The 19,796-nt window shown below is 50.1% G+C and overlaps 1 protein-coding gene across 1 annotated transcript; it reads left to right on the top strand.

The window, feature by feature from the left end:
• Positions 1-4,941: 4,941 nt before the first annotated feature.
• VEGFA (vascular endothelial growth factor A) lies at positions 4,942-19,795 on the top strand. The gene is made up of 9 exons (XM_033512642.1): positions 4,942-4,970; positions 5,201-5,261; positions 5,328-5,685; positions 10,756-10,952; positions 12,676-12,752; positions 13,169-13,201; positions 15,945-16,016; positions 17,146-17,277; positions 19,515-19,795. Exons 1-9 carry the CDS (start codon positions 4,942-4,944, stop codon positions 19,534-19,536), a joined length of 981 nt encoding a protein of 326 aa, XP_033368533.1. The 3' UTR covers positions 19,537-19,795.
• The last annotated feature ends 1 nt before the right edge of the window (position 19,796 follows it).

Raw genomic sequence — 19,796 nt, 5'->3', positions numbered from 1 at the left:
CTGCTCGGTGCGGTGCGGCCGCGCCGCTGGCGCTGGGTGCGAGTGGGTGCCCACAGCACCGACACGTGTGCGTGTGTGCGTGCGGTGCTGCGGCGGGGGGCCAGCGCTGGCCGGAGCTCCGCGGAGCCCCGGGGCAGCGGCAGCGCCGTGCGGAGTGCCCGCGCACATGAGCGCGCCCCGGCGCGACGCGGCCGTGAGGGTCCCGCCGGGGCCGGGGCGCTGCGGTCGGCGGGGCTTGGGGTAGGGAGGCAGCGCGCTGCCTTCTTGCATCAGCCTCGGGTCTCCTGACATTGCAAAAGGCTGTTTCGGCGGTATTTGCCTTGGGTCCCAGCTCGGGTTCGTGCCGCCGAGTGGAGTTCAAAATGCCTAGCTGGAAAAACAAATAAGAGATCAAAGGGGACAAAATGGATCCAGAATTTCTTCTAGATTGGAAAAAAAAAATAATCAAAATATATTTCCTGCACCGCGATTACAAAACCAAGGATTTTTCTCTTCCTCTTCAGTCACTTTTACCTCATTGTCATTCTTGAGGAATTAGAAACCAACTCTTCCTCCTTTCCTCTTTTTAAAGAAAAAAGGGCAGCTTTCTTTGCAAACCTGTCCTATAAATCTGTTTTCTAAAGAGTCAAGAGGGCTGTGTTGCCAAGAGATATTAAGGGGTTTAGACAGAGTGCCCACGTGAAAGTGGCTGTTCGCGAGGCAGGCATGGATTACGTTTTAAAGGTTATAACAGGTTAGTTCTCTCCTGCCATTTCTTCTCTGCAGTTGGAGAGAGCGCAGGCCAGATCATCTCCCACAATTGTGAAAATAAACGTCGCTTGCAAACTAATCAGTTATTCACATTGTTTGTTCAGCACCGATGCTGGAAGGCAACTCCCCAATTAGGAGCCATTTCAGCTGTAACTGAAGTCATGCAAGCACTGCACGCTTTGTTTCTAGCCTGTTATATCTCTACTTTATCCAGTGACAGCCGCACATTAGGCTGTGCTCGGCCATGCTCTATGGGAACTGAGGCGCACTGTCACTTGAGTGTGGCACAGAGCAACTCCCTGCTGCCTTCCTGCCAGATTTGGCTGGTGGGACAATTGTTTCTGCTCTCCAGGAGTTTTTCCACTGTCAACCAGACCAGGGGTTTCTTTGCCTCCCAGCTCCTCAGTAAACTTGTACAGTAGCATCTGTTCCCCACCTATAGTATAGACAATTCTGTATCAGTGTCCAGTGACAACACCCTTTAACCCTCCCCTTGTTCCTTTCCCCTCCCCTTCCTCTTCCCCAGAAGAGGAAACAGCGGATCAGGTAGAGTTGAGATCTGTCCGTCCTCAAGAGTTCCATAAAAGCCTCGTGCTGCCTTTTCTCCTAGGCCAGAGGATGGTGCAGATGAGGGAACAGTATAATGGGGAAAAAATGATAGGGGAGAATTACAGGAGTTTGGGGGGAAATGTTGCAGAGGGATGGCTAGGGCTTCAGGTACCTGGGTGATGTGGGCTATATAAGTGCTTAGGCAGATTGACGGTGAGATCTGTCCTTCGATTCTGTCCTTATTTGTCCGTTGGCTGTCTGGGCACCACAGTGATAGGAATGTTAGAAATGCCAGCAGATCTCATGTAGGCAGCTTGATGATGACTGAGCATGGCAGAAGGCATGACTCTTTACACGGGACTAGGGTTTGTGCTTTGATGATAATATTTATCTGGCTCTCAGACTGATCTATCTAGCTAGCCAGGCACATTAGAGAGCATTAAATAAAAGCCTTGACAGAGTCTGAGTTGGGGAAGCAGGATCCAGCGCAGCTTTCCTGGAAGTGAAGGAGAAGGGATGAAGGAATCACGGTGCTCCTCTGGTGAAGGTTCAGGGGGATGACTCCTTACTGAGGTAGTTGTTAAGGTTGCTCCTGCAGCAAGACATCGATGGTGGGAAATTGTTTCATGGTTGGGTCTGGGCAGCACTGATGCCACAGGTGTCTGCCTCCATTGGTGGCGATAGCCTTTCCATGCAGGCAAGGGAGGGAAAGGCACTTTTGCCACCCTCCCAGCTGACTGATTGCGTTGAGCGGTGTGCAGTCCTCACGCACTACGGGATTAGAGAGGTTGCAGTGTTGTCCTCTTCCAGTCCTCCTTTTCCTAGAGAATGGGGCGCAGCTACTCATTGCCCATCTTCATTCATCTGTGGGTCTTGCTGCCAGCCTGATGACAGGTTGCTCCTGATGATGGTCTGGGAGCTCTTCCCCTCCTACCCTGAACCAGCAGAGGGACCTGGATATAGCAGCTGTATTGCCATAGGAAGAGGCAGTGATCAGACACTGAGGGAGGGAGAACAAGCCTGTGACTAGACTGTTAATGATCGCACACCCACCAGGCTGCCTGCCTTTGCTGTGCCTCTGTACCACGCCACGATGGGGAACGACCAAAACCTGCTTCCACAGCGCTTAGGCAGCTGGGACACAGCAGGTCACCTTCCCCAGAGCTGTTCCTGTGCTCTGAGGACAGGCTGGAAAGAGAAGCACTTCTCTGGGAGCAGGGGAGAGAGATGTCTGAGAGGCTCTCTGATTGCTGAGCAACCCCAAAATCATTCTCCTGCCTGTTCTGTCAGAGGTTCCTTGGCTATACTGGCAGCTTGCAGGATTGCTGACCTCTGTATGCATGTATAATGGAGGAGTGTAGTGAGTCCCATTACCCCCCTCTCCTAAGCAGAAAACGCTGAGAATTTCTAGTGCCTAAGATGAGAAGTGCCTTAACTCCTGTCCCAGAGTCCCTCTCAAAGTGGATGGATTGTTTGTTCCAGTCCTAAACAGTTACAAAGCTCTTTTAATGAGGCTGCACAGATTAGGGGGAGGGGAAAGGAGAGAAAGAGTGCTGGTGGTGGTGGTGGTGAGGGGGGGGTGATGGTTAGGGAGGAATGACTTGATTAACCTTTTCTCTCCCTTCAGAGAAAAGCTTGCTTTGGACAGGGACTGGGGGAGAAGGAGGATGGGGAAGGTACAGATGCATGGATGGTGTGAAGTGAGTTTTTTTGTTAGGGAAGGTTTTACCCCACAGAGGGAGGGATGTGCATTTGCTACAACCTGAAAAGAGCACAAGAAAGGAGTTTCCTCTGTCAGCCCCATTCCTGGGCTCATTTTTCCTACTGTCAAGGCCGGGCCAGGGGTTGCTTCCACGCTACTGTGAAACGTTGAAAATCTATTGGGAGGAAATTGTGTTACAGAACTGTTGGGTAATGCCAAAAGCCAGCAGAGGCGAGCATGACCTTCAGGCTCCTACTGAAGGGCACAGTTGGCCTGCTTGTCCTGAGGAATGTTTTTGGTTCCCCATGTCTGATACGTAGCGGACTGTTTTGAAGTGAAGCACAAGGCCCTGCCTCACCTGCTGTTCTAGTGGACATGCTTTGAGGGCACTAGGCACGGGTGAAAAGCACTGCTGAAAGGGCAGGAAAGTTTCTTGGAATAGTGAGCAGAGTGTGTTACTGATAGTTCTGGGAAACCTTTCTCGTTTCTGCTGAGAGCTCCCCTGGGAAAGCTCAGAAGCTCTTTGCCCACTTTGCACTGATCTTGTTTCCCATCTTTGGGGTCAGATCACATCCCATGTCTAGGTGAGCACTGGCTCCTTTTCCACTACATCAGGGGCAGGGCAAGGTGCTGGCTAGGCGCACGTGAGTAGCGAAAGCATGTGGCTTGCTTCTTCTTCTCATCACTTGTGCAGCCTGTGTGCTTGGATGTGAGGAGGCAGTGGGCTTGGCAGCTGGCTGGGTAGTTTTGCATAGAGAATGGGTAAAAATGCCCCTCAAAGTATCTCCAAGCTAATTTTGCTCAGTCTGTTGTATCATTTTGTGTGTGAACCAGAAATCCGTCCGTGAAAAGTCTTGGGGACATTGTGATTTGAATAAACTGACTTGGCTCATGATCCTCTTCCTGTGCCATGGAAGATTGAGGCTTTTCTGCCCTTGAAGTGGTTCTCTTTTTACCCATAGATTGTCAGACACTGAGTGGCTTTGGAAGGCCGCTGCAGGCTCTGCCGCTTCCATTTTGTTTGTGCTGTTGCAGTGACCTTCACACTTCAGGAGTGGAACTGTTTCTAGGAACCTGCTTTTTAAAGTGTTGTCAGAGTACTGAGACTGAGCACACAGCCCCCTCGTCCCCAGAGAGGAAATAGATCCACTCATGGGGCAGCTCAGATCTGGGTTGGTAAGTTATGCCCAGGTATAGAAAGACTGTGGTTGAAATGAGAAAGAAGTTCGGTCAGGGGGACCTTAGACAAAGGAAACTATGCACAGACACAAAGGAATGTCTGGGAGAGGGGCTTCTAGCTGGCTCTCTTGCCCCCTTCTTTTAAAAGCTGACACTTTCAGCTGCTTGGATGGTGGTGCTGCCCTGTGCACAGGACTGCTTAGAAGACCATAGGTGGCAGATTCCTCTTGTGAGCTTTGGGTGGACTTGGCCTTAATTCAGTTCTGTCTTCAGCTGGAAGATCAGAGGGCCTTTTTCTAAGCCTGAACATAGCATATTGCTGACAAAGCAGTATTTTGTACAGATCCCCATGCTTCTTATGGGCATCTGCTGAAAGGCAGCAAGTTCTGGGGTGGATAGCATCACACAGGTACCAACATACCTCAGAAAAGCGAAGAAAAGTCGGGCCTTTTCCATTTTGGTTCAGAACAGAACAGCAGGGGGAAGCCTGACCTGGCTGGAAAGTTACGTCAGAGCTAAAGCCCTCACGAAGAGCAGGAGGAGTGGCGTTCCTGTTTCACCTGGAATTAAAAAGACTTACTTAGTAAAGTGGTGTAATATTTCTTCATACCATTTTGGGGGTGGGTTACCTGTCACCACTCCTGCCTGCATCAGTGCTTTGGAAATGGCCCCAGTCCCAAAAGGCATCAGGAGTCACTGCAGAGCTTGCAGCCTTTTCATTTTTGGCCCACGGGAAGCTGTGGAGCGCAGGAACGGGATCCATGCAGGGGCTGGGGATTGGGACCACTAGGTGAGGGCGCGCGTCGCCCTCCCTTCCATCAGAGAGGGAGAAAACCCGGGCGGTTTGGCGGCGTCAGTCGGCAAAGTGGTGCTGTCACAGTTAATCGCCCTGACACCCGGCCAGATGCCGACACCTCCGTGGCCACCACTGCTGGGTGACAGACATCTGTGACATTGAGAGGGGACCGATGCCCTTCTGTGCCTGGCCACCCTTCTCCCCTTTCTGCCCTCCCGGGCCAGATTCACCTTCACGGGTAGAAGTGGTGCCCGGGCCCGCCGGTCGTGTTGGCGGCAGCAGCAGGTCACCCCGTTACTTTCTCCACCGGGCTCGCATTTGCTCCCGGCGTTTGCCCGAGGTCACTGACAGCAGCTCCCCGGGGACGCGTTTCTCCCTTCAGGGCCTCTCTCGGGCCCGCCACATCGCTTTGCCAGCCCCGTCCCTCAGCCCGGGCTGCCCGTGCCCCTCTCGGCTCCCCTGGGGACGGCGGAACAAAAGGTTCCTCTGTCCGCCGGGGGGAGCGGCTCCGCCTCAAGGGCGCCCCCTCCCGCCGGGGCTCCCTCCGCCCCTTGCCCGACGGGACCGGGACCCCCGGGGCCCCTGTCCGGGAACTCCTGCGCCCCGGGACCTGCGTCACGGTTCCGTGTTGTGACTGATTCTCTGTTGTCTTTGCAGTTGTCGAAGGCTGCGCCCGCTCTGGGGGATGGGGAGCGGAAACCCAATGAAGGTAAGCGCTGGGTGGCTTCCCGGCGGGCGGGGACGACCCGGGGTTGGGGGGAAGGAGCCCCCGTAGCCGCCGGCGGCCAACACCGCCACCTCCCGGGCAGCGGGACCGGGGGCTGCCGGCGGGAGGTGCCGCCGCCATCAACCCCTTCGTGGCGGCCTCAGCGTCCCCGCCCCACGCCGCGGGCCCGGGCCGGGCCGGGGGTGGCCGTGGGGACGGGCTCCGGGGCGGCCGCGGTGCCAGGGCGGGCAGCAGGGCTGGCCCAGCCCGCCCCTGGCTTACCACAACTCCGAGGGAAACTGCGTGCGTGCGCTGGTGCACATACGCACTCTCATTTATATATATATATATATATATATATATATATATATATCTTATCTGCGCACACACGGGGGCACACAAAGAGCTGAGTAGCGGTGAGCAGCTTGCTCGGGATTCGCACAGTGCTATAGGAAGGGATTTGTCAAATTTTGCTGCCCACCTCTCTCCCGGTGGTGCTGGTGATGCCCAGCTGGGTGGCCAGGGCTGATCCCTGAACAAAGGCCAGAGCAGCCCCCAGACGGCAGGTCTCTGAGTAAGAGAAGGAGAGAGGGACAATCTAGGATGGTTTTCTGGGCTGATGCCTCCCAGCAATGTCAGATACCCCTGCAGTCAGGAAATTGTAAAGAGCCAGGCTTTAAAAATACGCCTTTTTATTCTGGTTTGGGCTAGCAGATTTTGCCGATTCAGGGAACAGCACTGTGATCTGATAGGTTCTACTGATTTGTTCCTGGTGGTCCAGTATGGACAGGACCATTGCCTGGTGGAGAAACAATGTGGTGCCTTTCCAGGTGCTGTGATCTTGTGTCTTTCTGGTTGCCCAAAGGCCAGGTTGTGACAGTGTCCCCTGCCTCATTGGTTCATGGACGTAAATGTAGACCAGAAGGGCGGTCAGCCCGTGGCTTAGTCAGAGACGCCTCTTATTAGCTCCCTGTCTAGTGAAGCCCTGTGTGTCAGGAGGTTGGCTTCTCTCCACACACCTCAGTTCAGCAGTGGGATAAAAGGGCTGTGGACTTCGGAACCTTCAGGCTGAGGTGATCATCACCTGTTTTAAGACCATCCTAACCGTATTTTCCCCTTAACTGCATAGCAGAGCAGATCTCTTGTTGCATGGCAGGGTCTGGCAGACGTCTTGCAGGGTCCCCATGGACTGTGACCTTCAGCGTTATTCCAGCTGGAGGTCAGCAGAGGGCTCCAGCAGTGTGGGCCGAGATTGGCTTGCTTTTTTTTTTTTTTTTTTTTTTTTTTTTTTTTTTCCCGTAGCAGTCAGTTTCAATTTCTGTAACTTTATTGGTGTGACAGACTCCATGTGTGTCGCCAGAGGCTTGTGGCAAACTGTGCTTGGGATAGGTGTCCATTTTGCACAGCCAAAATTTCTGATTTGCTGGTGGGTTGCTGCCTGTTGTTCTTGACCCTTGCTCCTGCTGAAGTCAACAGAAGAAGGTTCAGTGACTCCAGAGGGATCAAGATGGAGCCTGCTGTGAGGCTTATTTTGGTAGCCAGTCCTCTGCTGTTGGTAGAAAAGAGCTAGTGCTCATCTGTGCCATTTGTTGTGTCCAACAAATCCCTCCTGTGGAGGGAAAGAATCAAGCAGAATTAACTTCTGTCACAAGAAGTCTGATGTGATTGCAGTAGAAGCTGGTCTGGCAATATAAGTGGTGAGACTTCGGTGTTGTCTTGCTGCTATTTCAGGTTCTGTGATGTAGATACATCTGTGAAATAGAAATCAGGACTCCTGGCACTTCCGGGCTCTGCTTCTGTGGTTTGATCTTAGAGGTCCTCTCTGTGTAGCTCATTTTCAACTCTGTGAAGAGATGATGATGAGCTTCTGTTAACCAAGGACAGTCCCTTCCACTGAAGCTCTTAGGGCTTGGGGTGAAAGGAGGGTTTGTGTCTATGGCCATTTTATGCTTTCTCTGACCCATCAAGCTGTGACAGGTTTTTATTTGGGATGGACTTAAGTCTAGTTGGAGACTGTTATTTTAGCTTCAGCCTCTACCCTTTTGTGCTCAGGAGAGGTTTCCACATGTTTTGGGGCACAGGAATTTGTAGAGGAGTCAGACAAACACTCTTTGTTTCACAGGAGAAGATTTTTCTGGTATAAATAAAGGAAACCACCACCACTTGTTGCTGCACTTTTATTTTTAAAACAGTAGTGTGTCTATATTGCTGCTAAGCTGTTGATGGGGAGGGAGACAAAATGATCACAGACTTTCTCCTTTTTCTAGTCCAGCATGTTTTCACTTGACTGCTTGAACTTAAACTCTGTGTTGAAGAGTTAATGTGGGTCCTGTCTTGGTTTTAACCTTACTTCCCCTCCATTCACGACAAAGAACCTGACTCAAATCTGGTGGTGTTCTGCAGGGTAGGAGTGTGAGTTAATTGTGGGATTAACTTCTAATGTGGTCTGAAACTCAGACTACAGGATAGGAGCAGACCTAGCGGTTAGTCCTTTGGTGACCTTCCTGTGTTCCCCATGAAAGAGACTTTCTTCCATTCATGATACAACCAGTGGAAAGGAAGCACAGGAAGAATCAGCCCAGCAAAGTGTGGAATCTAACTCCCAGTAGACAGGAGTAAGCGTAGGTATATGATAAAAGGGGCAGGGCTTTGCTGTGAGGTTGACTGTGCCTCAGTCATGTGCTCCAGTTTGGTTTGGGTGGTAACTGTGCAAATGAACTACAGTGTTGCACAGACTCCTTGTGAACGTTCTGTGTCCAGCAGAATAAGGCAAGGTGCCTTTTGTGGTAAGATTTTCTGACTGGCAGCTAGGGAAAGATTCCCTGGTTCCTTTTCAAAGGCTGATTCAGACTTTGGAAAACCATTACATGTTAAAGTAAAGGTAGAAACTCCCAGATTGTTCATGGGAAGGCTTAAGTCCTGTCAAATCTCCCAGTTCTCAAGTATAGTTGTCAGGGTGCAGCTGTGAAAGTAAAGGCCCTACGAGAGAAGTTGAATATGCTGTTCTGGGGCCAATCTGTTATTCTAGATTCTCTGGTGTAATCCAAATGCTTGGGTAGTGCAAACATTTAGAAAAGCATGGCAGACGTTGGTCAGTTTCACTTTACTTTTCTACTCTGTTTCGGTTTCTGCCTCCTTTGTGCCCCAGACTGGTGTGGTGAGCAGCATTTGATCTGCACAGGTAACTGCTGCTTTCCCTCCCTCTTACTTTCTGTCCCTCCCCTTGACGTAGGTCTGTAAGCATTTTTATCCTGAACTATGCCTTTACTGCCAGAGTTCTCAGATCCTGTGTCTGGCATGGTGTGAATAATCAACAGTGCAGTTCAGCGATTATCTTTGTGCCTGCAGAATTTCCCACATATTAAATTGTTCAACTTGTTGGAACATAGGCGGTGACTAAAGTCACTCCAAAGGAGAACAGGAAAAAGGAGGAGAAGGAGGTAGTCACAGACGAGATAGGAGAGCAGACAGGAGACATACGGCAGTTAGGGGAGGAGGGGAGAGTAAGGAACAAGGAATAGAAACATGTTGTCTTCTAGACAAGGAATACCAACAAAGCAGTCCATGCCTGCCAGGCTGCATTTCCCTTTCACAAGCCACTTTCTCTTTTAATAGCTGCTCACTCTCTCTGACACTTCAAACTCCTTGGATGGAAGCTCCTCCCCTCTTGTACCCGCTCTCAGCACTTCAGCACTATGGCAGTGTCAGCCCTGTATGACCTAGAATTAACTTTCAACAATTAACTGTGGGCTGTGAGCTCCAAGCCCTGCAGCTTTTGCATTTTTGTGGCAAAGTAACCTTTATGCCAGTTTGTCACAAGTTCAGGGCACTTTAGAAACGCTTACTGGAGACCATGATTTTCCATGATGCAAGCAGTTTGCTCTTATCACTCTGAGTTATCAACCTTGGTGCTAGAGGACTCTGCATACTGTACAGGTGGATCATTACAGTGCATAACAGCATGGGGCAGGTACTCTCTCCTTGTGCATACTCTTACCCTCTGATCATGTGAGACATCCTCAGTTGCCAGTGTGGTGCTACAGCTAGGAGGCCTGGAGGACTCCAGGTACTCATTGTTTGCAGTACTGTACTAGCGCCCAGGGTTTGTGTGTGTGTGTACTTATCTATACTATCTTTCATCTCTTTAAATCTCTCCAACCCTTGACCAAGCAGCAGAGTGAAGCTTTGGCAAGAGACTGGGAAACATTGAGAAATACTTGTGAAATCAGTGCAGATCGCAAGCAGTTAGTGTTTGCTCCATTTGTAGGGAAGGCATGGGATAATGGCAGATACACCCTGTTCCCCCTCCTACACTGTCTCATTGTGGTTCAGTAGCTAAATATATAGTCTGGTTAATCCTGGGGATGCTGTGAGCCTACTTTGAATCTTTCAGTGGGTGGCTTGGTTCGTCAGTGTGGGATGGTGGTCAGTGTGGAGACATGGAGGCTGTCACTTTGTAGTGGATGCTGTCATGGTTCCGTGATGACCTGGTGAGGTGTATGTTCTGCATGGCCAAAAGACATAGATGACAGGAAGGGTAAAGATGCATAGCTCCATGGTTCAGAGCCTCTGCTTGCTCTTAGAAGTGTTTGTGTGCTGAGGTCTGTACAAAGGATGCTTCTGACTTTAAAACCCACTGGGGCATCCAGTGGCTGTTTTGAAAGGGAATAAAGGGAAAACCAGTGAAGGGCCTTAATCCAGGGTACAGATTATCTCCTGCAGCTTTTTGGCTGATCTGATATTCTTAGTGGCAGCATGCCAGGTGTATGGGGAATAGCAGAGAAGAGGTTTGGGAAAGAGTCACCTGTGGCATGCATCATGGTACCAGGGAGGCAAACAGTGAGGCTCTTTTGTCCATCTTGCCTTTGCCCTGAAGCAGCCGTAGGTGATTTTTTCCCTTCCCACTTGATGTGTGTGTATGTAGAGCACAGACAAAGGATTTAGGCCTGCAAGACTGTTAGTGAAGAGCATAGGGTAGCTGTGTTGCAACTGTCTGGCTCACTTTAAGGGGTGAAGCACTAGACATTCTTGAGCTAAGTTTGCATTAACTTATTCCCTCCATTCCTCTTTTAGTTATCAAATTCCTGGAAGTCTACGAGCGCAGCTTCTGCAGGACTATTGAGACCCTGGTGGACATTTTCCAGGAGTACCCTGATGAGGTGGAGTACATATTCAAGCCATCCTGTGTGCCTCTGATGAGATGTGCGGGTTGCTGCGGCGATGAGGGCCTAGAATGTGTCCCTGTGGATGTGTACAACGTCACAATGGAGGTGAGGGTCCGGCTTGCAATCTGCCATGCATGGTTGGAAGGAAACAAGTCAGCCATCACAGCCACCCCAAGTCCCAACTCCCAGCTAATTCAGAGGAAATGCAACCTACCCCAGGGAACCTGTCTTCTGACTCTGGTGCTCTGTGTTAAACCACACAGGGTTAAAAGATGAGTCGCCCATGTCTCTTTAAAGCTAAGAGGAAAGTCTGGTTTTTGGCTCTTGCCCAAATACAGTAGGTAGGAGCATGCAAAGGAGTGTTTCTGCAAACGAGCACTTCGTGCTTAGAGAATGCAAAGGAGCATTTCTGGTGGTGTTACCTCCCAAGTTCTCAAAGAACATATTCCTTGGTTCTTGCTCCACCTTAATTCTACACACAGCTGCTGTTCTGACCCAGCTGAGTAGGGCAAAAGGGGAGAACCTGTTGGTACTCTCTCCTGAAGGGCATGTGAGGTCAGCCTGTACCAACAGAGCAGGGAATTTGGGTCATTAGCTACCCTGGCACAGTAGGGGTTAAAGGGGCTCTAAGAAACAATCTGCTTCTGTGTCAGCTGGAAAAGCTTTTCTGCCTCTGGGCATCTTCTTCTTTTGTTTGGAGGCTGCTGAATTCATTTCTTGGAAGAGACAGAGGTGGCCATGATAGCAAAGCCTGGACCAATGGGGAAGATGCGGATTGCTTTAGAGAGCTTTGTTACTGCCCTTGTCTGTGAGGCTGGAACCCAGCTCATGTCCAAAATCATGCTGGTGCCCCTTACCTGTAACCCATGGCTCCCTCGCCTACTTTTGTCCCTTAGCCTCTTAAATGGCCACTGTAAATATTGCTGTCACTTTTTAATATGGATGAGAGATGTGCAGTACTAAGTGATTTACCAGCAGGTCCTTTTACTTGAAATTTGGGCTGTGTTGGAACTCTGTTGAAGAACCTGCCTATGCCCTCTCATGGTTCCCTATACTACTTCTCCACTTGCAGGCTCCAGCCTGGGCCAGACAATACTAGCTTGATGTAGCTAGGGATGGTTTTCTTCCTACCATTCCTTGCTGAATTATAGTTCTTGACTGGTATGCCTGCATGCCTGTAAAGAGTCAGAGGCACTTAAGCAGATCTCTAGAGCTAGTTTTCCATCTGTGTTCTGGGTTAAGAGAATGTGACAATACTCCATAGCTTCTAAATAACTTCCCTGGAGGTACCTGGGGCTTGGGTCTGGGTGATGTCTAGCTTTGCAGGACTCTTTTAAACACAGATCTCCAGATTTCTTTTGTTTGTCAAGTTACTGAGAAAGTGAGATGTCAGCTGGGAAGGAATGGTGGCATAAGGAAGAGGACCTGGATTTGGAATTTTCAACTGGGACCTTTGCGTGCGACTGAGCATGGCTTGTGCACGATCAGGCTGGATGTTCAGCTACTGTTTGTCCAGCATTAGCCAGGGAGGGCTCATTGAGAACCTTGCTATGGTGGTATACCCTCTCCCATGCCTGTCTCCAAGGCAGTCCACCAGAGCTGGCACCAGACATGCATGAGCAAACAGAGCTTTGGCACAAGTCTGGTGTTGCTGCTCGCTTGTGATCAAAGGCCTTTTCTGACTGGGAGTACAGGGCCTCAGAGCTAGCTCAAACTCTGCCCTGCTCTTCCCAGGAGCACCTGGGGTGTTAGTGCTTTGCTGTACAACAGCCTGATTTGAAGATGAAGAGTGAACAGGCAGTGACCCTCTCTGTTTCTTTCATTCCAGATCATGAGAATTAAACCCCATCAGAGTCAGCACATATCACACATGAGCTTCTTACAGCACAGTAAATGTGACTGCAGGTGAGAATGGAGCAACACTGGTTCCTCTTGAAATAAACTTACTCTGAGCCTTTCCTTTTTTCTGCCATTGGGTTGGGACTCTTGTTCAGACACTTCTTCAGCCTACTTGGTTGGTTTGCAGTGGGATGGTTGAGCCTGGGAAAAAAAGCCCTCTGCTGTCAGGGCTCTTCCATCTCTAGCTATCACAGGTGGACAGTGCTAACCTACATCCTGGGATCTTTTGGCACTAGCCACCAGCATGGATCAACAGGAGAGCAAAAGCATTTTGAGATGGACCACTTCACCTGTGCCATGGGCATCCTGCAATGCTGCCTGTACATGTCCTTCCCTGGACTTGGTGGGAACTGGGGATGATATCAGAAGTATATGTGATAAACTCTCTTCTAATGAGGTCTTTGTTCTGTCTTTCCCCACAGACCAAAGAAAGATGTCAAAAACAAACAAGAAAAGTAAGTGACAAGCCTTTCCTCCTTTCTCTTTTGGTGGTTGGTTGGCATTTCCTCTCCCCACTTCCCCATGCCCTTTCCTTCAGTTGGATATACTCACTTTAAGAAGGTGTTTTTGGAAATGCCATATGGTACTGCATGGGGCGATGCTCTGAATCCATTCCAGGTGGTCACAGAAACTCAGATCTGATGGTCCTTCCTTCATACCCCAGACATGGACCTTGCATGACCCATGGCCACAGCAGTCATTCCTAATGCTTTTTCCCGAGTCAGGGAAGTCCCATCGTGTCTGTCCTGCTGGAATGGATTCAAGGTGCAGCCCCCATTCTCCCCTTCCCTCTTCCTAGGGTGTTTCTGGTTACTGCAAATTGCTGCCTTCCTTTATTATTAATTTTTTTCTTGCTGCTTGAGTGAGTACTTGCTGGCTTCTTTCACAGCAGCTTTGGTAGGAACTCCGCTGGCTACAGGGAGAGGTGGAAGTAGAGGCCTGGTGGAGGCAGGACTGATGCCATGCAGGATGTGACATTGGTTTTGGTTGGGTGGGGACCTGGGAGGGTGTAAAGGGAGGTGGGTGTCCTAGCTGGGTCTCAGTGAAAGCTTTCATGAAGCATTTTTTGAATCTTGATAGATTTGCTTTGGTGGCCTGAAGAAGGTTAAGTCACAGCCTTCCATTTACTTCTCCCCACAGTAAAAAGGTTGTGGAAAGTAGAAAAATAAGTCTAATCCTGCAGTAGTTGCAGGGTCGTGCATAAAATATGAAACAACATTAAAAGGAAAGAATGGTCTCTCTGAGTGAGAGGATCAGCTGGGCTGTGCATGACTGGGAAAGCAACTGCCATTTAGAGGTGCGGAGTTGGAGAGGAAGGAGTGAAGAGATGCGACTGAATCTGAGACAGAGGGAGCAAACAGGAGAGAGAGAGCTTCTTTCACCCCTCTCCTGGTGGTTGGATGTTTCTAGCTGCCTTCCAGCCTCTCCTCCTCCCCCTGGAAATCTGCTCCTGGCTGCATCAGACTGAGTGCAGCCAACAGTCCTCTCTGCACAGGGCCGGTCGGGGCCGGTCGGTCTGTGTGGCTCTGTAGTTTGAAGGTGTGTGAGAGTTTGGTCTGTGTGAGCTCTGGTGAGGATGAGGTGTGGGTGTAGCAGCCAGCTCGGATTGTGTTGCATTCACTTTCCTTTTCTAACAGCACCCTTGCCTGCTCTTTGCTGGTTCTGCACTCCCCAGGGAAGGAAGGGAAGGGATGGGAGAGACTGGTGTGTTTTGATTTGTGCTGGATTGAAAGTCTTGTTATATTGGTACCCCTCTCCTCCCTTCAGGTTGATTTTCTTCCCCTCACCGTCTCCCTGTGACTCCTGCCTGACATGTAGGGCAGAACCAGGACTGAGCTGATGCTCTGACACTTGTTCCAGTGAGACAACTTGAACAGGGCCTAGGAGACACATATGGTGCTTTCTCTTCTGTGTCCCCAGTTCCCTTTGACAGCTCTCTCCGAGGTGGGCTGCACCAGGGAACAAGGGAGCCTTTGCTGAACTGCCTCAGAGATGGGACTCATTTGCCTGACAAGCCCTGGTGCTTTGCCTAGGGCCTTTTCCTTGCATGTCTCTCCCCTGCTCCTGTGCTAATGTGGCTCAAGGAGAAGTACAGGCTCCAGCCTCCCTCGCTCCTTGTGCTCTCAAATGGCCCATAGGGATCCATGGTTAGTGTCCAGGACTACATGTCCTAGCCCCTGCCTGCTCAGCTCCTGCCCAAGAATGAGGCAACTGGTGAATTTTTCAGAATGGAGTCAGTGCCTTGGCTCCATCTGCTTGTTTGTATGGCAGATCCACGTGGAAGGTGACAGGAGGGAAAGGAGGGAAGAACTGAAAGCTGCTTGCTGGTTTTCTCCTGGGTAAAATAACTAGGTCAGGCCTTCCTCTTCCCCCTCTTTACTCTTCAGTACTCAGAATGGAGGCTGCCAGAGGAGATGTTACAGACATCCAAGTAAGGTCTCCTGGAGTCCTCTGAACCACAGGCAGGAGGTGAGGTGAATGAGCAAAGCCTTCAGGTTGGATAACCCTCTCCCACACAGCAGTGCTGTGTACATCAAATATCTTCCCTTGTCTGCGGAGTGCTCCCATCTCAGGGCAGGATTGGCACCCGCCCTGCAGCAGAGCTGTTGGAGCTCAGCTGCCCCTTCAGCTAGGCCCAGTGCTGGGCAGTCCATCAGGTTAGAGTTGTTTCCTCTAACCTGAGGAGAGTCCTTTCACTCTGGTTGCCTTTTGTCAGTTATTGTGCGCCTGTGCTTGTCGCCTGGAATGGTTGTCTGCACTCACTGCGGTGGTGTGATGCTTTCACAAAGCTTTCTGTTCCTTCTCCCTCTCACCCCCTGCCCCTTTCCCACTACCCCTCTCTGGAGGGGGAAGATGCCCCTCTGAGGTTCCAGCAGATCCACTTCTGCTCACAGCAGCCTTGCAGGACACGTTCTCTGCTGAGTTCCCTGGTGTTTGCTTGGCTGTGGGCAGGCTGTTTGCAGAGCTGACAGGAGCGCCGGAGCCGGTGAATGTGTGTGCAAGGTGGAGATCTGTGCTTCGACCCTGGGATTTACTCTCCAGTCCTGCCTCATGTGCTTCTCCCCTCCCAGCAAGGCACATGGCTGTATTTTTTTCCTCTTCTTCCTTGCGTTTTCTTCCGTTTTCTCTCTATCTCTCCCTTTCTTTCCCCCTCTCTCTCTTTCTCTTTTTTTTTTTTTTTTTTTGTTTTTCTTCCAGAAAATCAAAGCGAGGAAGGGGGAAGGGTCAAAAGAGAAAGCGCAAGAAAGGCCGGTACAAACCACTCAGCTTGTACGTTTGTGTCCTCTGCTTGTAGACTCTCTTCCCTCCCTCTCCCCAAACCAGTCTGCCTGCTTGCTGCTCGCTCAAATCTCACCCTCCCCTCCCAGTCACTGGTGGGCTGCAGATCCTGCAGGGGCAGCACTGGTGGTGGCACTGCTCTGGCACTAAGGCTATCTCAGGGAAGCTGCCTTTAGCTTGCTTGGCTCTCTAATCATCAGTGGTGACCATTGTCCCAAGTCACAAGAGTGTGGTGGGTGGACGAGTACCCTGCACTTCTTCATGCCTTTCAGTTGCAGCTCTGTCTTCTGCTTTCCACCACTTGTCTCGTGCCCTCACTGCTATGATGACTGGTGACAGGCAGGCTGACATCTACCATGCATGTGTGTATGTGTGTGTGCGTGCGTGTGCACATGTGCGTGTGTGTCTGGTGGAGTCACAGGTGGAAAGGAGAAGGGGGACAGCGGGAAGCCAGAGAGGGGGAGCCAGGGGGGATCTCTGTCTGTTTTTTTTTTTTCTCTCTCTTTCTGCTGGATTTGGTGGCTTGTCTCCCTGTCTCTTCTGCTCTGCCTCTCTCATGGTGGTTCACAAAATTCTGCATTGTAAATTCACGGCCCCTCCATAGGCGATGCTTAGGTGGCAAAGTTGGGATGGGGCTTACAGAAAGGAGGGCAGTGCCGGCTGCAGAGACTAGCATATGATGCTGGAGCCCAGCTGCTTTCCAGGGAAGGATAGACCCTGTGTACTTAAACTTGTTTAGCCGCTGGCCTCTTTCTACTCAAATAGTCCACTTCAGAGAACTTCTTTCATTGATGTGTCAATAGCTGGCTGGGACCTCTCACCTTCCCATCCTTGCTTTCCCCTTCTTACTCCCTCTGGCCTGAGCCAATGGATCCAATGCAGCATTTGTGAATACTGTGCAGAAGGCCTGTTTTCTTTCTCTATGCTAATGCAAGGGGTTGCTGTCCTGGGGCTGTCGAGGTGCTGCTGGAAAATCCATCAGCCCGTGGCACTCCAGTGGGCAGCATGGGGGCCGCGGGAGGGGGCAAGGGGATTGCTTTGATGTTCAGGGTGTTGCATGTGTATTTTCTTTCTGCTGAAGCGCTGTAGCTTAGACATCTTTCCTTTTGCCTTTTTGCAGTCACTGTGAGCCTTGCTCAGAGAGGAGAAAGCACTTGTTTGTACAAGATCCCCAGACCTGTAAATGTTCCTGCAAATTCACAGACTCACGTTGCAAGTCGAGGCAGCTTGAGTTAAACGAGCGCACTTGCAGGTTTGTGTCCTGAAGGATGAAACACAGAAAAAGAAAGAGAGAGAAAGAGAAAGATGGGGGGAGCTTGCTTCCTGCTGACTTCTGGCACCAGTGCTATTTGATTACTTTTCTCTGTCCTACATGGGCCCGGCGAGCAGAGGGGCTAACTGGGATGAGGACTGTTTCCTTGTGTCAGAGGCCAGCTGTGCGTTTCAGGTGTGCTCTCAGGACTTGAATGGGAATGGCTCCCAGAGACAGGCCCTTTGTATCCCAGGTATTCTTTACCATACAACAGGATAATGGAGTTCATGTTGCTGAGGTAGGCAGGGGGAGGGTCTTTACCCCTCTGTACCTTACCTGTACGCAACTCTGAGCATACCGTTGGACAAAGACAAATCCTCAACTGACTAGGATTTGACCACCCCTGTCTTCCAAGCCCTTTTTCTGTGGCTTGTAGATGCTCTAGTGTGTGCAGAATGAAGAAAGCCAGTAGGAGCCCCCCTCAAGGCTGAGCCTACATTCTCCTTTGCCTCTTTGTTCTTCTAAAAGCCAGGGAGAGCACCCTGTCCTCTTGTAGTGTGGTCACAGTTCCCTGTCCATGTCCTGTCCAGAGTTGTGGTTTCAGAGGCTGCACTCAGGACTGTGAATGGAATACAGCAGATTTAAGTCTGACTCTGGGTGAAGGCAGAGGTGTGTATTTCAGATGGGAGGTGGGAGACATAAAGGGACTGTGGGGTTAGTGTTAGTTTGGAGATCTATGCTGTGCATGTGTCATCTGACTGCTGTCACACACCATCTGTGGAACAGACACATAAGAAAACCGATTCCCAGTTCTCACCTGAGCACTTTGGTGAGCTCATTGGGGTGTCTTGATTCGAACAAGCTATGTGTGCACCTCTGGTGTGAGATCATCCTACCTGTGTAGAGGGAGATATATAAATAAGGTTGCTAATGAGCACTTGGCTGTGACTCTGAACTCAGATCCCTTTCACACAGGTCTAGGAGATTGTTCCTGTTTCTGCAGTATTGCAGTGGCAGCAGCTCAACAGGAGAATACAAGGGAGAGCAATCCAGAGTCCTCTGTGGCTGTATCCTGAAAAGAGGAGATATCCATTGGCTAGGTGGCTAAGGCTAATACAAGTAGCAAGTGCTTCCTTTGGGTGTGAAAATGTTTTGAGTCCAAGCCGGAGAGGCATTGGCACTGTTAGCATGATGGAAGTTGCTCTGTATACAGAGAATTTTTCTGGGGTGCTCTAATTTCAGTGGGAAAGTAATTGATGGAGAGGCCAGAATAGAGCAACTTTCAGAGTTAAACTTCTCCTAGCGAGCAAAACCCCTGAAGTCTGAGACCAGACTTAATGTTGGCCTTTTCCTCCTTCTTCTTTTCCAAAGTCCAGAGAAACTGATAATTACCCAACAGAGTTTGGAGGGTGAGAAACAGTAACAAATACAATGAAAAGCCAAACAATACTCTAAAAAAGTCATGATGATAGAAGGGGTTTGCTAGTTTTCTCTTACTAGTTCCTCTCTGTTATGGGATAGTGGGCACTAAGAGAGGTTTCCAGAGGTGATATGTTGGCCAGAAAAATGGGAAGGAGTCATAGGAGTGGTTAGCTTATCAGTTTCCAGATAAAAAGCTGGTTAAACTGAAGTCCGTCTTGCTCTTTCTTGTAGAATTAGAACTGGGACCTACAGGGGAGGGTGAATTCTCATTTCTCCTGATGCTTCTTCAGGGCACAACTGTTCTCTGGTGCTAACCCCCACTCACAGCAGCTAGTGGAATGAAAGGCACTTACTTTTCACCTTCTTGCCTGCATGAGGTCTTGTTGTCTGCACTGCTTCCAAACAAGAGTCTAGGTGGAGAGCTGAGGGCATGTCTCTGCATGTATTGCTTAGCCTTGTTTTTCTATGTTTGTATTTGTGTGTGTGGTGTGCAAAGATGCAAACAAAACACTCAGATTTTTTGCGAGGATGCCACTGATTCTGCTCCTAAATTTACCCATTTGAGTATTCCCCCTGCTCTGTCTAGGTGAGCCTGGTGGAATAGAATTCACTGACCCATTTGTGGGGTAGAGATTCTCAGCTGATTTGCCCATCTGCACAGCACTTCACCCCACCAGTGACAGTCATGTCATGTCTTAACACCATGTGCTCTTAAACACATTAGCCACCACCCTTACTTCCCTTCCCTGCCCTAGTTGCACTCCCATCACAAACATTAACCCCGTTCTCTTTTTTTCCTTCCTTCTCTTTGACAGATGTGAAAAACCTAGACGGTGAGCAGCGGAAAAGAAGGGGAAACAGCCCTGTTTCTGGAGCCTGATTTCTCACCTGGACAGAATAAAACAAAACAAAACACTAATCCAAATGAACCCTAAAAATGAAGGATCGGTAGAGCACAGCACTTTCAGTACGGACGATGGACTCCGGAAGGAACATTCCCCAAGGCACCCGCCGCACAGAATTCACCTTTGGGTTTTGAACTGTTTTATTTTATTTTTCTTTTTATGCTGCTAAATAACAGAGCCAGGAAGACTTAT

Source organism: Parus major, chromosome 3 (assembly GCF_001522545.3).
Source record: "Parus major isolate Abel chromosome 3, Parus_major1.1, whole genome shotgun sequence".
Taxonomy (NCBI): Eukaryota; Metazoa; Chordata; class Aves; order Passeriformes; family Paridae; genus Parus; species Parus major.
The sequence above is the reverse complement of the archived record's forward strand: the minus strand, read 5'-3'. Positions and strand labels throughout refer to the sequence as shown.